The 19,043-nt window shown below is 37.7% G+C and overlaps 1 protein-coding gene across 5 annotated transcripts in view; it reads left to right on the forward strand.

The window, feature by feature from the left end:
* Window positions 1-19,043, forward strand: part of Nnt (nicotinamide nucleotide transhydrogenase) — a 109,032-nt gene that overhangs the window by 36,728 nt on the left and 53,261 nt on the right. For all 5 annotated transcript variants that reach the window (XM_008832930.2, XM_008832929.3, XM_017798106.2 and 2 more), the window contains 5 exons: window positions 10,230-10,363; window positions 11,580-11,771; window positions 12,247-12,400; window positions 16,146-16,307; window positions 17,851-17,961. In XM_008832930.2, coding sequence (XP_008831152.1) covers window positions 10,230-10,363; window positions 11,580-11,771; window positions 12,247-12,400; window positions 16,146-16,307; window positions 17,851-17,961 — 753 coding nt within the window. The remainder of the gene's footprint in view (window positions 1-10,229; window positions 10,364-11,579; window positions 11,772-12,246; window positions 12,401-16,145; window positions 16,308-17,850; window positions 17,962-19,043) is intronic.

Below are 19,043 nucleotides of genomic sequence, written 5' to 3' on the forward strand. Positions count from 1 at the left end.
ATGGCTTAGAGGTGCTTGCCACTAAGCCTGATGACCTGAATTCAATCCTTAGGACCCTCAAGGTGGAAGGAGAGAGCTGACTTCCAAAAGTTGTCTTCTGACCTCCACACACACGTGTTATAGTATGTCCATACCCCCACAAATACACACACACACACACACACACACACACACACACACATGCACAGAATAAATAAAATGTAATATAAAAACAAAGAAGACTGGTGTGTATTAGCTGTCTTTAGCTTGTCGAAGCAGAAATGTGATTTACCTTAAGAAATGAAATTTCTTGGGTTGTGTTAACAGAACAAAGTCCGGTGTAGAGGGATGTGGAAGCAGGGTGCCAGTGGATGTGCTCCTGCATGCCCTTGAAGCTCTGTCATCCTCTCTGAGTTGACTCTGTTCTTGCTGGAGCATAGGAAGCCACAGCAGCTTCAGGCCTTCAGTTCGTTCACACTACATCCAGAGGACAAGATAGGCCTCTTTTCAGGCTCCCTCATGAGCAAGGAAGCTTTCTGTTCAGAAGCCCTTTGCAAACTTTCCGTTCTTTTTAATGGCTTTCTTTGAGTTTTGCTCCCATTTCTACAACAGACCATCTAAGCAGGCCAATTAATTGCTTCTCACTTAACACCCGAGTCTCAGAGCCAGTAACTGTTTAGGCGGAGATTACCCTAATCAGCCAAGCCTGCCTCTGAACTGCTTTCTCAAGTCATCTCTCTTTTGAAGCCGATGGACAGTGGAGAAAATGAGAATGAGGTAAATGACTAAAGGTGAAAATGGGTGTAGGGTAGACACCACTAATGCTGTGTGTTAGTGACTTCTGTCATTATGACAGAATGCCTGACATGAACAACTTAAGAAAGGGAATTATTTGAGCTCATGATTTCACAGGGTTTAGTCTGGTTGTGGTGGGGAAGGCATAGCAGAGAACCTTAGATCATAGTGGACAGAAAGGAGGTGGGGGAGGCGAGAAGGGAGGGAGGGGAAGAGATAAGAACAAGAGTGCTTGCAAGGACATGCCCCAGTGACCTACTTTCTCCAAAGAAGCCCCACCTCCAGCTTTTCTCTAGCTTCCAATAATCCCATCACATTATGAATCCATCAAGGAATTAATCCATTGATTAGGTCAGAGCCCTTAGTAACCAACCACTTTCCAAAAGCCTATCAGCAACCAAGCCCCAAATACAACAGGCTATGGGAAACATTTTCTATTGAAGCCCTAACAGTGCAAAATTCTTGCTATAATGGATTTTTTTTTTATTGGGGGGTGGGGGAACAGAGCCTCATGCAGCCTCAAACCTGCTATGAAGGTGAGATTGATGCTTAACTCCAGATCCTTCTGCCTCTGCCTCCCAAGGATGCTACCATGCCTAGGTTATAGTGGAATTTCTTGATATGTAAAGCACTGAAGTTTAGAATGTTTTCTCTATCTGCTCAGTTTTACATTTAGTCAATATATAGTATTATATTACATTAAAAAGTATCCTTGTTTCTCAAGTACTTGTTCATGAGAAATCTGGTTTGGTTTTAGATAAACAGATTTTTAAATTATATTATGAATCTTTGAATATGGAGTTAAATATATCATGCGTGCTAAAGCAGAAAGTTTTTCTTGAGCCTCTAATTTGATGCTTTACAGGCCAGGGAATTAGGAATTTCCCCATGATTACATGCCATTGAGTAATTCCAGTAAATAATTCTCAATGCTCTTTGGAATCATTATAAAAGCTTGTGGTCAACCTATTTCATCTTGGTGTCCTTTTGTTCTTAATAGTTTTAGTGGTTTCTTCTTAATTTCTCTCTCTCTCTCTCTCTCTCTCTCTCTCTCTCTCTCTCTCTCTCTCTCTTATTGTGCACAGGGACGCAGTACACACCGCACCCCCCCCCCCCCCATCTGATTAAAGTTGCCTGTAAAGGTTTGATTCTTTTCCCAATATAATAGAATCTGAGAATTTATTGATTTCAGATGATCATGTTAGGCTTGATTTATTCTGAGAGGTACATTACAAAATTTTCCAGTAAATCTTTGGTCTTTGGTATTTAGTTTAAGTGAAATCACTCTTTTTGAATTTAGTGTTGTAGAAAAGCCAAGGATGTATTTTTTTTGTTAGATGGCAGCAAGTTGTTGAAGCTATTTTCAGACATTAGTAACTTTTTTAACAGTTTCTAATTTTAATGCTTTCAAGCTACAGCTCAGTGTAAATTTAATGAGAAAACCATGATTATGAAAAGATACCGTGAATCCGGTAACATTTAAAAATGAAATTTGAGACAGGCATGATAACTTATGCCTGAAATCCTAGCATTTGGGAGGCAGAGGCAAAAGGATCAAGAGTTCAAAGTCATCTTTGGTTAATTACAAGTTTGAGGCCACACTGGGCTCCATGAGAGTCTGTCTCAAAAAAAAATAGTGTATATGAATTACAACTGTGTCTACATCAAAAAACAATGCACACAACTAAGGTTCTTTTTAGAACATAGAGCCAAGTTGCATACAGAAATTCAAGGAGGCCTTGGAATTAACCCGGGTCACTCTTACTCCATATAATGTCTTTTGACAAGAAAACTGTATAATTAAAATGGCAATACACGCATACAAATAAAAAATAAAATATTTTAACAATTCAGATGATTAATTAATTACTTAAATTTTTGGTGGCACTTAGAACCTCATGAATGCTAGGAGAGTGCTCTACCACCAAGTTATATCCCCAGCCAGATAAAAGCTTGCCTCATCCTAATTTTCTAGTAAAGAAACTACTCACTAATCTCTAGATACAACTTCTTTTAGTTAGTTCTAAATCCATGGCAAAATACTAAGTTATTTTTATAGATCCTAGAATTATAAGTAAATATTTTCTTTCAGATTTGGCCTATCTGTGGCCGGAAATTAAATAATTATTAGCTCAGTCAGTGGTCAAATGAGTGTTTGAATAATGACTGAGCACTGATATCTTACCATTGTCTTGGCAGAAGTGTGACAATAACCCCCAAATGAGAAGGAACCGAGTAGCTTTACCAAAGGAGCTTAATGTCCATGAACCAGAAAGGAACAAGAACTATTTTGTGAATATTCTGTCAAACCCTTCACTCAGTTTGTATCTTGCCAGGAAATATTCTCTCATTCATTTTTTCTGGTGTTTTAAAAATTTATTTTATTTTATTTTATTTTTTGGTCTTTTTGAGACAGGGTCTCCCTGTAGCCCCAGCTGTCCTGGAATTCACTATGCAGACCAGGCTGGCCTTGAACTCACAGAGATCCGCCTGCCTCTGCCTCCCAAGTGCTGGGATTAAAGGCATGTGCCACCACGCCTGTTTATTTTTTATTTTTTTAGATGGGTAGTATTTGGAAATGCAGCAGTCTTGACTTTTTTGGAAGTTCTGTCTTTTTCAGATAAATGATGAAATTAACAAAGCTGTGCTTCAAAATGGGAAAGCCCAGCTGTACCTTGAAAAACAAAAACACCTCGTCCTGCCCCCTAACTCCTTCCTGTGTTCTTTCATTAACTCTTCTGCTGCTTTCTGCATTCATGTCTTAGAAAATCCAAAATTCTCATTTGTCTTTCATCCTTTTTTAGCTTTATTTTTATATTTGAAAAGCTTTGTGGGGAATGTTGGGTGTATTTTTTTCTGTGTTATACAGTGTGAAAAATCTGCAGCACCATTCTCTTCTCCATCTTCAGTCTCTGTCCTCCTTTGAAGGGTTTTGGTAAGCCCTTTGTCAGGTTGTCCTAATGCAGCAGTTGGGAGGGTAGGTGAGTTCACACAAAGCTCTTTTGTGTGTTAAGTACATGGGTTGGTCCAGTGTTTTTTTTCAAAGTTATTCTAATTCTTCTAGTAATAAATATCAAAGCATGTCTTTTGTTTAAAGGAGATATTGGTTGTGATTATACAGAGATACTTTACTTATTTACTTATTATTTTTTTTATGACAGTGGCACATGGGGTTGGTTGGCACAGTTGGTAAAGTGCTAGCTGTGCAAGCATGAGGACCTGAGTTCAGATCCCCAGTGGCATGTGCATCTGCAACCCTAGTGCTGGTCAAGAGGAGACAGAGGTATACCTGGGGCTGGCTGGCCAGTCAACCTAGCTAATCAGTAAGCTCTGGGTTCAATGAGTGATCCTATTAAAACAAGTTAGAGGATGATAAAACACCAAACATACATCTTTGACCTCCACATGCGCTTTCCGCCTTGTATATGTATACATGAACACATACACATATATGCGTAGAACGGATACACACGCAAAAAAGGTATCTGACTTTGTTAATTATGAAATAAAGTATGCAGTAGAAAATGAAAATCATCTGTGATTTCTTAACTTAGAAATATTAATGTTTTATCATTTCCCTTCAGCCCTTTTTCAATACATTTTAATAATGTTACGATCAAGATGTGTATTTTTCCCAATATTCTGTCATATGCAATCTGATGAGTCATTAAGAACTCAGTCAATATATTTAATTTTCTTTTTCAAATCTACCATACTTAGCAGTTTTCCCCAAAGTTGTGCTTTTAGTTTATTTCTGCTTTTTTTTGTCAGTTAAAAACAATGCTCTTGGAACATTTTTTCGGCATACTTCCTATGTCTGCACTTTCATTTATTTTCCCTAATTAGTAAGATTTTAGAAGTGAAATTAATGGAATGGTCAATATCTTTTTTTTTGCCAATTTACATATACCCAATAAGCTGCTCTCTTGAGAGATTTTGTAGTACATAATATCATCAAAAGATTGTCTACTTTTTTGTTTCATTTCAATATGAAGCATAATTTATTTATTAGCATTCATAAATTGTACATTCCCCTGTGTTCATATAATACACTTTGATCATATTCACCTCCCCATTCTAGCCTCTACCCATCTTCCATGTTCTTTCCACAGTCCTGTCCTATGTGGTTTTTGACTCTTAGTTTGAGAAGCCAAAAAATCTTTATCACTTTTTATACTCATATTTCTCTGATTCTCCTCAGGGTAAATATTTATTACCAGTTTTTGAATTGACCATTTATTTATACTGTCAGTTATTTATTAGGATCTTAGTATTTTTGTCTTTTATTAAATTTCTGTGAATTAAAAGTGTTTTCTTATATTTCCCTCAAAGATTTTAATTGATTGATCAATTAATTACTGAATCAGGGTCTCACTATGTGGACCTGGCTGGTCTAGAACTAGTTGTGTAGAATAGGCTGGCCTTAAAAAAGTGTGTGTGTGTGCGTGTGTGTGTGTGTGTGTGTGTGTGTGTGTATGTATGTATGTGTGTACAGATGCTTGCAGAAGCCAGAAGAGGGTGTCTGATCCCCAGGAGATGGAGTTACAGGCAGTTGTGAAAAACTCAACATGGGTACTGGGAACTGAACTCTGGTATTCTGAAAGAGCAGTGAGTGCTCTTAGCTGCAGATTCTCCATAGTCCCTCACTTATACCTTATACCTTAGACCAGAAATAAGTTCCAAATTTAAGTCTGTTGTTTCCTTTGTAATTTTCCCCATAGCTTTAAATTTACAAAGTCCTTTATTATTCACAGACTAGAGATTCCAAGGTGTTTTTTTTTTCCCCCTTTTTCTCTTATGGGTTGATTATTTTGCAATTAATTATGATCTAACTGGAGTTTAAAGCGTGATATTAGGGGGATGGAGAGATGAATGGTTAACAGTACTGCCTTGCTCTTGCAGAGGACCTGAGTTTGTTTCCCAGCATTTACATGGCAGTTAACATCTGTAGGTAATTCCAGTCCCAGGGGATACAATGCCCTCTTCTGGCTTCTGCAGTCATTGCACGTACATGCTGCACTTACATCTGTGCAGGCAAGACATTCATACACATAAAAATAAATAGTATGATACTAAATTTTTAAAAAATATTTTTTTTTTACCCCAGTGTGGTGGTGCATGCCTGTAGTCCCAGCACTCGGGAGGCAGAGGCAGGTGGATCTCTGTGAGTTCAAGGCCAGCCTGGTCTACATAGTGAGTTCCAGGACAGCTGAGGCTACAGGGAGACCCTGTCTCAAAAAGACAAAAAAAAAAATTATATATTTTTATTTTATGTGTATGTGTGTGTTGCCTGCATATAGGTAAATGAACCTGTGTCATGCAGTGCCTGTGGAGGACAGAAGAGACTGTCGGATCCCCTGGAACTGGAGTTATGGACATTTGTTGGCTGCCATGTGGGTGCTGGGATTCGAGCTCGGGTCTTCTGCAAGAACAGCGTTCTTAACCACTGAGCCATCTCTCCAGCCCCATGATACTAAGTTTGAGTAGAAAAAAATTTACCCAGTACACAACTAAACATTTTATTCCTTTTTTCTTTTCTTTTTGTAATATCATGATAACATGCACTTATATTTTATCATATTTATCATATTTATCATATTTTATCATAACATGCACATATATTTTATCATATCATTTTATCATATTTTATCATTTTGTAATATCATGATAACATGCACTTATATTTTATCATAGCGTAGGATACTATTTTGAAATTGCTTTCTTAGTCTTTCTCCCTCTTGACCTGTTCTTTTGAGGTTTTGCCTGTTTGGAACTTTATTTACTATCCTGCTTCTCTTTTGGCACCATTTTTTCCCTTCTGTTTTCAATTTTCATTTCTGCAGTTTCCAGAAAAAAAAAAAAAAAAAGATCCACATGTGAGTGCTTTCAGGCAGCTGGCCTGTTCTATCCATCATTGTATTCCCTGTAGTCCTTGTTGAGATTTCTTCATTTTAAAATTAGAACATTTTGGAGATAAGCAAAAGTACAGAGATGAAAATAAATCAGTCTCACCACTTGAATATGCCCCAATATTGGTAAATGCTACATGTCCCAGTTTTGTTGCAAGTTATATAGCATATGGGATTTTTATATATGTACATAAAACATGTATACATTATATATTTTAAACACATATGTGCTTTTAAAAATTACATTTTTATTTAGTGTGTGTATGGATGTGTGTGTCATGGGACACAAGTGGAGATCTGAGGACAGCAGGAATCGGTTCTCTCCTTCTGTCAGGTGTACCCCAGGGATTTAACTCAAATTATCAGGCTTGGCAGCAAGCACCTTTATCTGATGACCCTTTTCACCAACCCTGTTATTTTTGTGGTGCTGGGAATTAAACCTAGGACTTGATGTACACTAGGCAATTGGCTGACCCTGAACTATATCCCTCAATTTCTTGTCTTAATATATTCCTCTGTGACTTTTTCTTGTAACCTAAACAGACTTTTTTTTGGTGGGAAGAAGGTGGTTTGAGACAGGATCTCATGTAGTTCAGGCTGATCTTGAACTTACTATGTAGCTGAAGCTGAGGATTCTTAAAGAGAATCCTGATTTTGTTGCCTCTACTGTATAATTGTTTGGAGTATAGGCATGTGCCACTATACCTGGCTAGATTAAAAAAAATATTTTACTTATTATTTTTATTTTCTGTTTATGAGTGTAAAGCCTGCATGTATGTAAATGCACCCATGCTGTACAATGCCTGAAGAGGCCAGAAGAGGGCGTTGGGCCCCCTGGAACTGGAGTTACAAATGATTGTTGTCTGCTTTGTGGGTGCTGAGAACTGAACCCAGGTCCTTTGCAAGAGTAGCCAGTGCTTTTAACTGCTGAGTCATCTCTCCAGCCCACCTGGATAGATTTCAAATTATTCTACTGATACCCTCTGGTCTTTATACTAAGTATTCAGTGTGAAAAAAAAAGCTATTGTTTCAAAAGTGATTGAATTTCAGAACAATAAGAAAAACACCTAAATTATATCAAGAAACAAATGTGTATGTGTTTCTTAAGGCTGTGTCAGTCACTGAAAATTTGTTTGTACAGGCCGAATAAGGGAAATTAGAGGAAATGTACACTTTATATTTTCTAAGGAGTGCTAATGTTTTGGCCACATGATGTCTTGCACAATGGTAGCTTTCAAGTTCAAAGACTGATTCTTAGATATTGATGTCTTTGAAGATAAAAAAACAATCCAGAATTCCTAACGCCTGACAAATTAATTAGATGCCAAATAAAATTTGTGACATTGGTGGCCACAAAGTTGGTGTTAGTTAGAAACCAAAGAGGGCATCCTGCATCTTAAAGGGTTTAGGCCTATCAGCCCAAGATTGGAAGATACAAGTGAGGAGGAAGAAAAAGCTATAACAAACAAGAGGATGGATGGCCAGTATCAGAAGTGGTTCAGGATAAGAGGGTGGGATGTGATCACAGTACATATCTATAAAGTACAGGCTGCAGCTACCATGATTTATAGCCAGCAATTCGTGGAGAGCTGAGGGGTATGACCTTTATTATGGGAAGAGTCCTCGATATATATGGTTTGCATTCTCAAAGTTCAGGAAAGTATTCCAGGTGCCTTTGTTGGGTGCATAGACAGGGGAAAGGAATAGTTCCGAGGAATTCTGAGGACCTTTGAAGCTGCCAGAACTTCAGGGTGTGAATTTGGGGAAAAATTACTCTCGATTCTTTTTTTTTTTTTTTTTTTTTTTTAATGGAGACTCAGAAGAAAGAAACATTCAACAAACCATCTGGCTTTTCTAGTTTGCTTTTATTGCTGTGATAAACACTATGACCAAAATCAACTTGAGAGGAAAGGGTTTATTTCAATTTACAGGTTATCATCCATCATTAAGGAAGTTAGGTCAGGAGCTCAAGCAGGAATAGAGGCAGGGGTCATGGAGGAATGCTGCTTACTGCCTTGCTCCTCTGGCTTGCTCAACTATCTTTTTTTTTTTTTTTTTTTGTCTTCTTGAGACAGGTTCTCCCTGTAGCCCCAGCTGACCTGGAACTTTCTATGTAGACCAGGCTGGCCTTGAACTCACAGAGATCCACCTGCCTCTGCCTCCTGAGTGCTGGGATTAAAAGCATGCCCCACAATGCCTGGCTTCACCTATCTTTCTTATACTGCTCAGGCCCACCAGCCCAGAGATGGCATCATTTACAGTGGGCTGGGCCCTCCTACATCAATTAGCAATCAAGAAAATGCCCCATAGACATCACCACAGGCCAAACACAGGGAGGAAATTCCTCAGGTGGGGGTTCCCTCTTCCCAGGTGTGTTGTTGACAACCAAGGTTAGCCATTGTAGTGCATATTAGAAAGAACTGTTTAACCAATGGAAGAAAAGCCTTCAGTAATAAGGATTTGAACTTTTTCTTGGAAGTATGAAATTTGTAGCAAACAAATTGCGGTAACTCAAAAATACTCATATTCATCTTTATAATTTTCATATGTACCACAAATAAATACCATTTTTCCTTTTGGAATCATATGTATTCCAGTCAAGTGGTTTGAAAACCAAATGATTTTAATACAAATTTAACTTTTAATTGACTTTAATGTATAAGATTGACAGCATTTTTACTAAAAGCTTATAAATGCAGAATTAAAAATTTAAAAAAAGAAAAATTAGACTATTACTGCTGTGCTTCCGTCCTACTAATCATACAAGTTTATTTCCATTCCCTTTTGATTTAGGGGATTTATCCTCTAAGAAGTAGAGAGCTTCCTAAAAGCACACTGTGAATTTAAAGTGTGAAATATCACAAGAGCAGGATGCATCCTATGAGAACAGCGACCTTTGCTGTTTACCTACTTCTGCATTCCCAGCACCAGGCATAGATAGGATTGACTACAGGCAAAGGATCAATGGTTGGAAATACAAGTACATGAGTGCTTCCTAACCCTTTGGAGCCAGGATCTTCCACAGCTTTTATTTCACAGTACTTTCTGGTCTCTTCTAGACAGTGTCCTGTGTTAGATTAAGGTAAGTAATGAGTTGGAAAATCTGGTGACATTTGTTAAGATGAATGAAAATACTCTATTTTGTAATTCATAAATGAGTACTGAATGTACTCTTTACATGTGTGACCTTTATGAATTGTTCAGTTTGGGTGGACGTAGTTTCCATATTGGTTTATTTTATGTATTCTTTTAAAACAATTAAGATCGCTTAGTTAATGGTCCTGGGAAAAGCACGGCTGAGATCCCCAGGCCAAGCCAAGTAAGGCTTCCTCATCAGCTGAGTGGCACCCTCCCGCACCTTGGCTTTGCAGCCCACATAGATATCTTTCCTGAAGGGAATGGCCAGTCTCACCTGTGGTCTAGTCTTTCAGAGTATCTTGTAAAGAGTTAAAATTACACATACTAAATTCTAGAATGCCCAGGGAGTATTGTAGCAATTAGAAAAATAAGCATAACAATTTGTACTGTTTTCTTTGATCTTAACAGGTAAAAAGGCTCCGGTTTTATTTAGTAAAGAGATGATTGAGTCAATGAAGGAAGGTTCAGTTGTTGTGGATTTAGCTGCTGAGGCTGGTGGAAACTTTGAAACCACAAAGCCAGGAGAACTTTATGTTCATAAGGTATAGCAAAAAAGCATCTTCTGCCTATAAATCTGATATCTAGTGATTTTTGAAGTTTAAAAAATATATTTTTTATCCTTTAAGAATTTCATACATGCATAAAATCTATTTTGGTCATTTTGACTTTCCACTACTTCCCCTAACTCTTCCTGGGTCCACTCCCCTTCATGAGGGCCTTCCTTCCTTTCCTTCCTTCCTTCCTTCCTTCCTTCCTTCCTTCCTTCCTTCCTTCCTTCCTCCCTCCCTCCCTCCCTCCCTAAGGCCTGAAACTCACTATGTATACCAGGCTGGCCCATCACTTTTTTCTGACAACTTCTCTCTCTTTCTTTTTCTCTTTCTTTCTTTTTCTCTTTCTTTCTTTTTCTCTTTCTCTCTTTCTTTCTTTCTTTCTTTCTTTCTTTCTTTCTTTCTTTCTTTCTTTCTTTCTTTCTTTCTTTCTTTCTTTCGATAAGTGTATTGCATGCATGCATGTAAGTGCACTAGTGTTGGGTGCACTGCCCTCAGAAGTCATAAGAGGGAATCAGATGCCCTGGAACTGGAATTACAGATGGTGGTTTAGTCTCCACATGGGTGCTGGGAATCGAACCCAGATCCTCTGCAAGAACAACCAGTGCTCTTAACTGCTGAGCCATTTCTCTAGCCCCTCTCTTATTTTTATTTTTAAAAGGATTGTATTTTTATTTTATGTGTATGCATGCTTTTCCTGTATATATGTTGCCTGCAGAGGCTAGAAGAGGGTGTCAGGTTCCCTGGATTGGACTTAGGACATGTGTTAGCCATCATGTAGGTGCTAGGAACTGAACCCAGAATTTCTGGAAGAGCAGAAAGTGCTCTTAAACACTGAACCATCTTTTCAGTCCTTTTCTCTTTCTTTTTAAATTTCTTTTGCAGTGTAAGGGGTCAAACCTAGGGCCTCATGCCTGTTTTTCCACTAAGATGCACCCCAAGTCCTCTGTAAGATCATGTATATTCCTTCAAGTATTTGGAGAAATTGAAGCCTGAAACTTAAAAAATAAAACATAGAAATCTTGGAAAAACTATATTAAATTGGACATAATTAAAGCTCACTTTGAGGTGTGCATTGATGTTTGTATGTGTATATATCTACAGAGAAATATAATTTCTAAACTGAACCTGGACTGTGCATGAGAATCATCCTAGAAGGAAAGTAAGCATAGTGTAATTGACCTTTGTGACAATGTGGTTTTTCATTTAGGGTATTACTCATATAGGCTATACAGACCTTCCCAGCCGGATGGCCACTCAGGCCAGCACTCTCTATTCCAACAACATCACCAAACTCCTGAAGGCCATCAGCCCTGACAAGGATAATTTTTATTTTGAAGTGAAAGATGATTTTGACTTTGGTACAGTGGCTCATGTCATTAGAGGAACTGTTGTGATGAAGGTGAGAGTTTTCTTTTCTCCTGTGTTTTTAATGTAAGTTTGATTTAGAATTTCTGTTCATGGAAGAATCTTATTTGGGAATAGAACTACATTATAATAAAGCATTAGTGTGCTAATGGAAATTGTTTAAAAATAGAGACTGATTTAAAGACATTTCAAAGACTTAGGTACATATGAGTCACTGAAAATATATATTGTGTTTGAAAACCAGAAACAGAAGTTTAATAAAGGTTAATTACTCTCCCCACTTATTTACTTTTCATGGTTTTATCTGAATTCTTCTATAAATGCCCCAGGCACATACAAATTACATACATTTAGCACAAATATACTCATTTTATAAATTTTATGTATATATATGTAATTATATATGCATTTTATTTAAATGATCCTTTTTTCTCCACCTGAGCTATCTTCTGTAAGTTATTTTGAGATGCCAATTTGGCCACAAAAATATATTTTATGATGTTTGTTAGGATGGAAAAGTGATTTTCCCGACTCCCACACCAAAAAATATTCCTCAAGAAGCCCCAGTCAAAGAGAAGAAAGAAACTGGGAAGGAAGGTGAAAAAGCGAGTCCTGTTTCTCTGTACACCAAGACGCTGAAAAACGCTTCTGTGTATGCAGCAGGTGAGGGTCACATTTATCAGGACTATCCTAGATGAGTTTTGTGTGTGGTATATTAATTGTCATACATAGTAAATACAATGCTGTTCTTACTTTTTGGATCCTATTAGTACTGAGCCTAATAGACTTACCCACATATTACTTGTCCTAGCTCTGTGACCTTGGAGACTATGGTGATTACTCCAAGTAACACAGGCCCTGTGTTAAATACTTGAGTGAAGACCTGTGAAACACTATACAAGCTATTTGTACTTTTTTTTTTTAACAGAAAACATCTTAAATATAGTCATTAATATTACCTACATCAAATCTATTGAGTAGCAGTGACTATCAGATGGTGCTGGTGTTAAATGCATACAAATGCATTTCAGAGATTTTGTGCCTTGTGAAATATTAGGCTAACTGCACAATTGGGTAAGACAAAAGGACCAAATGATTTTCTTGAAGAAAAATAGTATTATATAAGGAATAGCCTTGAGCTTGATTAGCATTCTAAGTTACTATGTAGACCAGGCTGTCCTTGATCTCATAGAGATCTGCCTGCTTCTACTTCCCAAGTGCTGAGATTAAAGGGGGTGCACCATCACACCCAGCTAGTAAAAAGCTTTAGTATTTAATTTGGGTCCCTTTCTTTATAATTTATCATATGTTCTTGTTTTAAAAAATATTTATTTTTTTTATGTGTATGAGTGTATTGCCTGCCTGCATGTGTGTAAGTGCACTTGTGTTGTGCAATGCCCACAGAGGTCAGAAGAGGGCATTGGATTCCCCTGGAACTGGAGTTACAGATGGTTGTTAGCCTCCATGTGGGTATTGGGAATAGAACCTAGGTCCTCTGCAAGAGCAGCCATTGCTCTAAACTGCTGAGCCATCTCTCCAGCCCCATAATTTCTTGTTTTTAAAATTGATCTTTATGAAAACACTAAAGAATGATTGTAAAATAGTGAAAAATATTCATTCTCTGAAATATGGTATTTGATTTTAAATTGGTTTTACTCCTATAGACTGAATTTAAAATGTTTAGATCTGGTTAGTGTCAAAGCAAAAACAAAACAAAAGCAAACTATAAAGAATTAAGGGGATGAGCACCAGGCACACAGAATTCTTGTAGGCTCAGCATTCTCTAAATTCCCATTTGAGTCCAGATGTTTCAATGCTAAATGTGTAACTCTCCTTGAATAAAGAGCAAGACTCAGCAAGATGACTGAGAAAACTTCTGCTTAGGAACCTTGTAAGTAGATGGGCCAGTGTCCCTACTTGCACTCACTTTGCTTAAGGAAAAAAAAAAAAAAAAAAAGAAGCAAGATTATTGTACAGCATTCTCTAAATTCCCATTTGAGTCCAGATGTTTCAATGCTAAATGTGTAACTCTCCTTGAATAAAGAGCAAGACTCAGCAAGATGACTGAGAAAACTTCTGCTTAGGAACCTTGTAAGTAGATGGGCCAGTGTCCCTACTTGCACTCACTTTGCTTAAGGAAAAAAAAAAAAAAAAAAAGAAGCAAGATTATTGTATTATACATGGAGTTTTCTGAGTAGGATCCTGTATTTCCATTTGTCTTTGAGATGCATTAGAGAATGTAGCAAGGCTTATGGGATGATTTATTTTTCTAGGTTTCTGTTATATATTTTTTTCTCTTTTTATCATATATAAATATTTTTTATTGAGCTTTTGTAATTTCATACAACAGTTCTTAATCAAATTTAGACCTCTGAGGGAGAGTATGTCTTATATATGATCTCTACATGGGCTGACTAGACTCATCTGACTACACTGAAGGACATTTGGGTACAAATGTCTGTTATATTTTTTGAGGCAAGGTGTTTCTACTAGATGAACATCTTCCTAGGTGTGAAGTGTGATAATTTAAAATTGAAGCTAGCATTTAGTGAGTGCCAGGCATTCTTTGTGCTTCTCCTGTCTTAGCTCATTTTTGCTTTACAAAGATTCAGTAATATGGGAATATTATCATGTTCTTTTTAAGATGAAGGCATAGAGGGCTAATCATTTTGTGGAGAAGGACATTGAAGCACAGAGAGGTTAAATAGCTTGCCTAAGATCAAACATCTAGTAGGCAGCAGAATGAGGATTCAAACTCGGCATTCTGACTTCAGAAAACACAACTAGCCACAACTCTTTGTCACCACTCTTAGCATTAACTGGAAAGCATAACATTTTATCTAACTCTTCCTCTAGAGGTTTAACAGACCATGCATTTAGAACTTTTGAAATATTGGCTATGAGTGGGAAAATATACATTAAGAATGAATTAAAGTAAACTTATTTTGTAGCTGCTCCTCTTACTTATGCCACTTATAAAGTAATTATTAGTTACTGCTGAGAATTCAAGGTCCCTTATTCAAGAAAGGTCATTTCTAGCTCCCTGTAGCCCAGTGTCTCTGTTTTTACTGACCACTAGGTAACCCTTTCTTCTGTTGCAGAACAGCTGTCCACATGTTTGTTATTAAGGAAGGCGATAATTAAAGATGTATGTTCAGAGCTGACTGCTTGTATTCTGCACATTCTTAATTTAATTTGTACTTTTTTCTTTGCTTTGTAAAACTCTGTTTGTTGACTTGGTGTTGAGGCTGGAGCTGACTGCCCTGGCCAGCAGTCCAGTCCAGAATTGGGAGCAATTGCAAAACTTTTATCCCTGGTGGGTGGAAGCCATATGTTTTGGGGAGGGGCTGGAGTGAATGAAATCCTTCCTACTCCTTTAAAACCCTCTTTCTCGGCCAAAACTGAGAGTGACATAAAATTGGCCTCATAAAAGTCCTGTCTTATAAAGGTTATGTCCTGCCCAAGTAGAAAGTGCTTTGTAGCTCTTCTATAGACCTTCTGGAATAAAAATGCTTATATAAACACATGTAGCATTGTCAGTAAATGTGAAGACAGGGACAAGGGAAAAATTAGGCATGGGAAAATGTGCAAATTGTTATTAAGGTGATTCACAAATACTCCTAGATCTTTACATTTTATTTGGGGAGTGGTCAAAAAGTTAGATTTTGTCCATAATATCTTCCTTGCATCTCTGTTGTCAGTGTCAAGGCAGAAAGATTGTAAGATCCAGGGGTGGTGCATGACCATAAAGAAACAGGTTCTTATAGGTTCCTGGGAGCCTGCTCAGATGAACTTACAGCAATGGTGACAGTATGCTCAAGCTCCATGCAAACTCAGTCAGATAAAACCCAGACTAGAACTGGTGAAATGGGCAGGAGGCCCCAGCCTTAGCTGAGGAATTATTGGTAGCTGATTACTGCTGGTTGAGGGAGAGTTGATCTTTAAAGGAGTGACCCTGGATGGTCTGAACACATTCCAGTGGATGAACTTACATTGAGAGACAGCTGGGTACACAAATTTGACTTGATAGGTTTTAGCATTTAAGGCAGAATGCATGAAATTCTGTGGGTAGGCTATGGGGGGATGCAGATAGGGGAGGTACAAATATGATTAAAATGTATGAAATCCATAAAAATTCAATAAAGATATTAATTGAAAAAGTTATATTTTTGTCCATAATATCTTTCTTGCATATCAATTGTCAGTATCCTAAAATATCTGCTACTTATTGATATGTGAACAGACTTTAAGACACTGATTATTCCACAGGAGGGGGAGGGGAAGGGGAGGGGGAGGGGAGGGAGAGGGAGAGAGAGAACGAGAGAGAACACACATGTGTGTGCATGTGCATGCATTTAAATTTATTGAGATCATTGGCTGTCATCTCATACTGTGTCTCTTTCTCTAGGTCTTACTGGGATAATGGGTTTGGGCATTGTGGCTCCAAATCTAGCCTTTTCTCAGATGGTGACCACTTTTGGCCTGTCTGGCATCATTGGGTACCACACTGTCTGGGGAGTGACCCCTGCTCTCCACTCACCACTGATGTCTGTGACTAATGCAATCTCAGGTTTGTTCACTTATTTGCCTCATCTTAGATTGTCATAGGCTTCTTATCTCTAGGAATGCCCCCCAATTCCAACCTTTATTCTATCTTTCTAAATGTGCTATATACTGTATACAAGAGTAAGTACTTGATGCTGTCAATTATAATATTGCTTTCTTTAATGTACTCATAATTTATCTTCTATTTTTATAAATACAACATTTAGAAAAGTAACATGTACAAATTTTGATTTATTTTATTTTTATTTTATGTTATGAGTTTTGCCTGCATGGATGTAAGTGTACCATGTGTGTGCAGTGCCCACAGAGGCCAGAAGAGGCACTGGATTCCCTGGAACTGGACTTCTGGATGTTTGTCAGCTGCCGTATAGGTGCTAGGAACTGAAATAGGATCCTCTGGAAGAGCAGCCAGTGACTCTTAACCACAGAGTCATCTCCCTAGCCCCATCATGTACAAATTTGATTTAGAGAAATTATAAAGTTAAGGAATTGTTTAGAAATTATTGTGAAAGATTTTTAACTCCTAATGTCCAGGAGTGCTGAGGTTTACAAAGACTGTGTTCTTTGTGTCTTAAGTGGTTATTGTGACTCTGTTGACTTGGGAGTTCCCAAAGCTTGGTGAGCTTGTTGAAGTAGATGCCACGGGAGTTTGTCATTCTTTGTTCCCATTTCCAGCAGTGTAGATCTATTAATACTTCTTTTAATTTTGATTTCCTTTAAGGAAAGGATTCCACTGATGAAATTTTAAAAAACCAGTGAGTGTTTCACAGAACTAATTACAACATAGTCTATGGTCTCTTCTTAGAATCAACTAGACATTCAGCAAGCAGGCTACAGTAGTCCAAACATGGCATTAATTGACCATGAAGTTTAGGGACAAGTAACCAACTTGCCAGGGAGTAGTGTTAGGCATTTCTCTTTGGTCGAAGTTTCCACAGTCCATGTAGTAGTCCAGGTGGCTACAAGGAACTCACCTCTTTGGTCCTCAGCAGTAGCTCAGATGTGAAGGAACAACACCCATACTGGACAGCCAACTGAGTGCATGGTTCTCTCTTATAATGTCTTAGGCATAGCCACTAGGATTTCCTTAGGAATCCAGTTTTAAGAAGCACTGTTTAGGAAAACTGAAAGCTGTGGCGGCTGGGTCAAGTATCTATAGCTTATGATTAGGGCTTTCCAGTCTGGTTGCAAGGTATCCACTTGCAGTCACTTTCCTACAAGCAGTGCTCTATATCTGCTGACTTATATCTTTATGCGAACACAGGTGGAAAGTTAAAGGAAGGCCAGAATTGTATGAAAAAGGAGGAAAGGTTTGTTAACCTTCTGCCCACAATAGTATTTCAAGTAAGAGAGGTGTGAAGACATGCTGTCAACAGTTTTCATCACATTTGCTCTCATCACGTTAATAAATATGTCAGAAAGCTGTCTTGTTTTTGATTTTGAGAACTTTCCCCTTTCTGAATCTTGATAAGACGAATCTTTCAGCCATAATATTTGATTTTGTGATGTCACTGTACTTACTCACTATGCTGATGTTTGCTTTCTAGGCTTGACTGCAGTTGGTGGGTTGGCCTTGATGGGAGGACATCTGTATCCTTCCACATTTCCTCAGAGTCTTGCTGCTCTTGCTACGTTCATATCCTCAATCAACATTGCAGGTAGGACAATGAGAGAAGAACCCAGAATGCTGCTTTTTAAAAATTTTTATTGAATTTTTGTGAATTTCATACAATATATTTTGATCATATTTAGATCCCTTCCCATATCTGCACTTCCCTTTCTACCCCCACAATTAATGTATTCTAATATATATATATATATATATAACATTATATTAAGGCTTGTAGAGTCAGGTTTGTGGCTCCAAATACTCTTCAGTGTGGGTTTGTCCCTGGAGCCTGGTCAACCTGAGTCTCACCCTTAAATAAGACTGAATCATTGGTTGCCAATAGTTCCACAGGTGGAGATGGAGTTTCTTACCACCTCTCCATGTCTATGCTGGGATTTTGTCTGGCTTGAGTTTATATGGGACTGATAGAGATATAGGAAGCAAATGCCAAGTAGTATAAAGTAGGCATTCTGAGTTGAATAATTTAATTGTACCTTAAAAAATTCTTTACTCAGACCACAAATATCCTTTGTGGAGGAAACAAATATTTTGGCCATCTGTAATTGTTAGAAACTGTATCAGTAAAGAACTGATCCCTCTGTAGCCCCACCCAAATATAATGATGTGTTGCTGCAGGTTAACTGGAAAGCTTTGGAGTGCATGACTCTGAATTGTGTTAACTTAACCACTATCACCATGACATCTGTAAATGAGTGTAATTTTAGATAGCATTTTAGTCTTTGGTTTTATCACAGCCATTGTTTGTTCCTGACAAATGAAAGGCCAGCAACACACCGCTCCTGTGTATACCCATTTGATATTCTCTTATAGCTCAAAATTCCTTGCGTATCATTTGTTACGGAATCTAACAAACAGAATAGTTGATCAGAAAAAAATACTAACTTTGGTCCTCTGTATTTTCAAGCTTTTTAAATGGCTCTTTATTTTCAGTCATGAAGAAATAGTTGGCCTTGCCTCCAAGTGTTCTTCCTGAATATATATGATTCCTCGTCTTCTTCTATTCTAACGTAACTGGCTTTAATAATAGAATGGTTTTTGGAGTAGGAAAATATGAAAAAATCCTATGTATCACTTTGTGGTAAAGGTATGCTTAAAATAAGGAAATTGTAG

Source organism: Nannospalax galili, unplaced genomic scaffold (assembly GCF_000622305.1).
Source record: "Nannospalax galili isolate Female #2095 unplaced genomic scaffold, S.galili_v1.0 scaffold235, whole genome shotgun sequence".
NCBI classification, from domain to species: Eukaryota; Metazoa; Chordata; class Mammalia; order Rodentia; family Spalacidae; genus Nannospalax; species Nannospalax galili.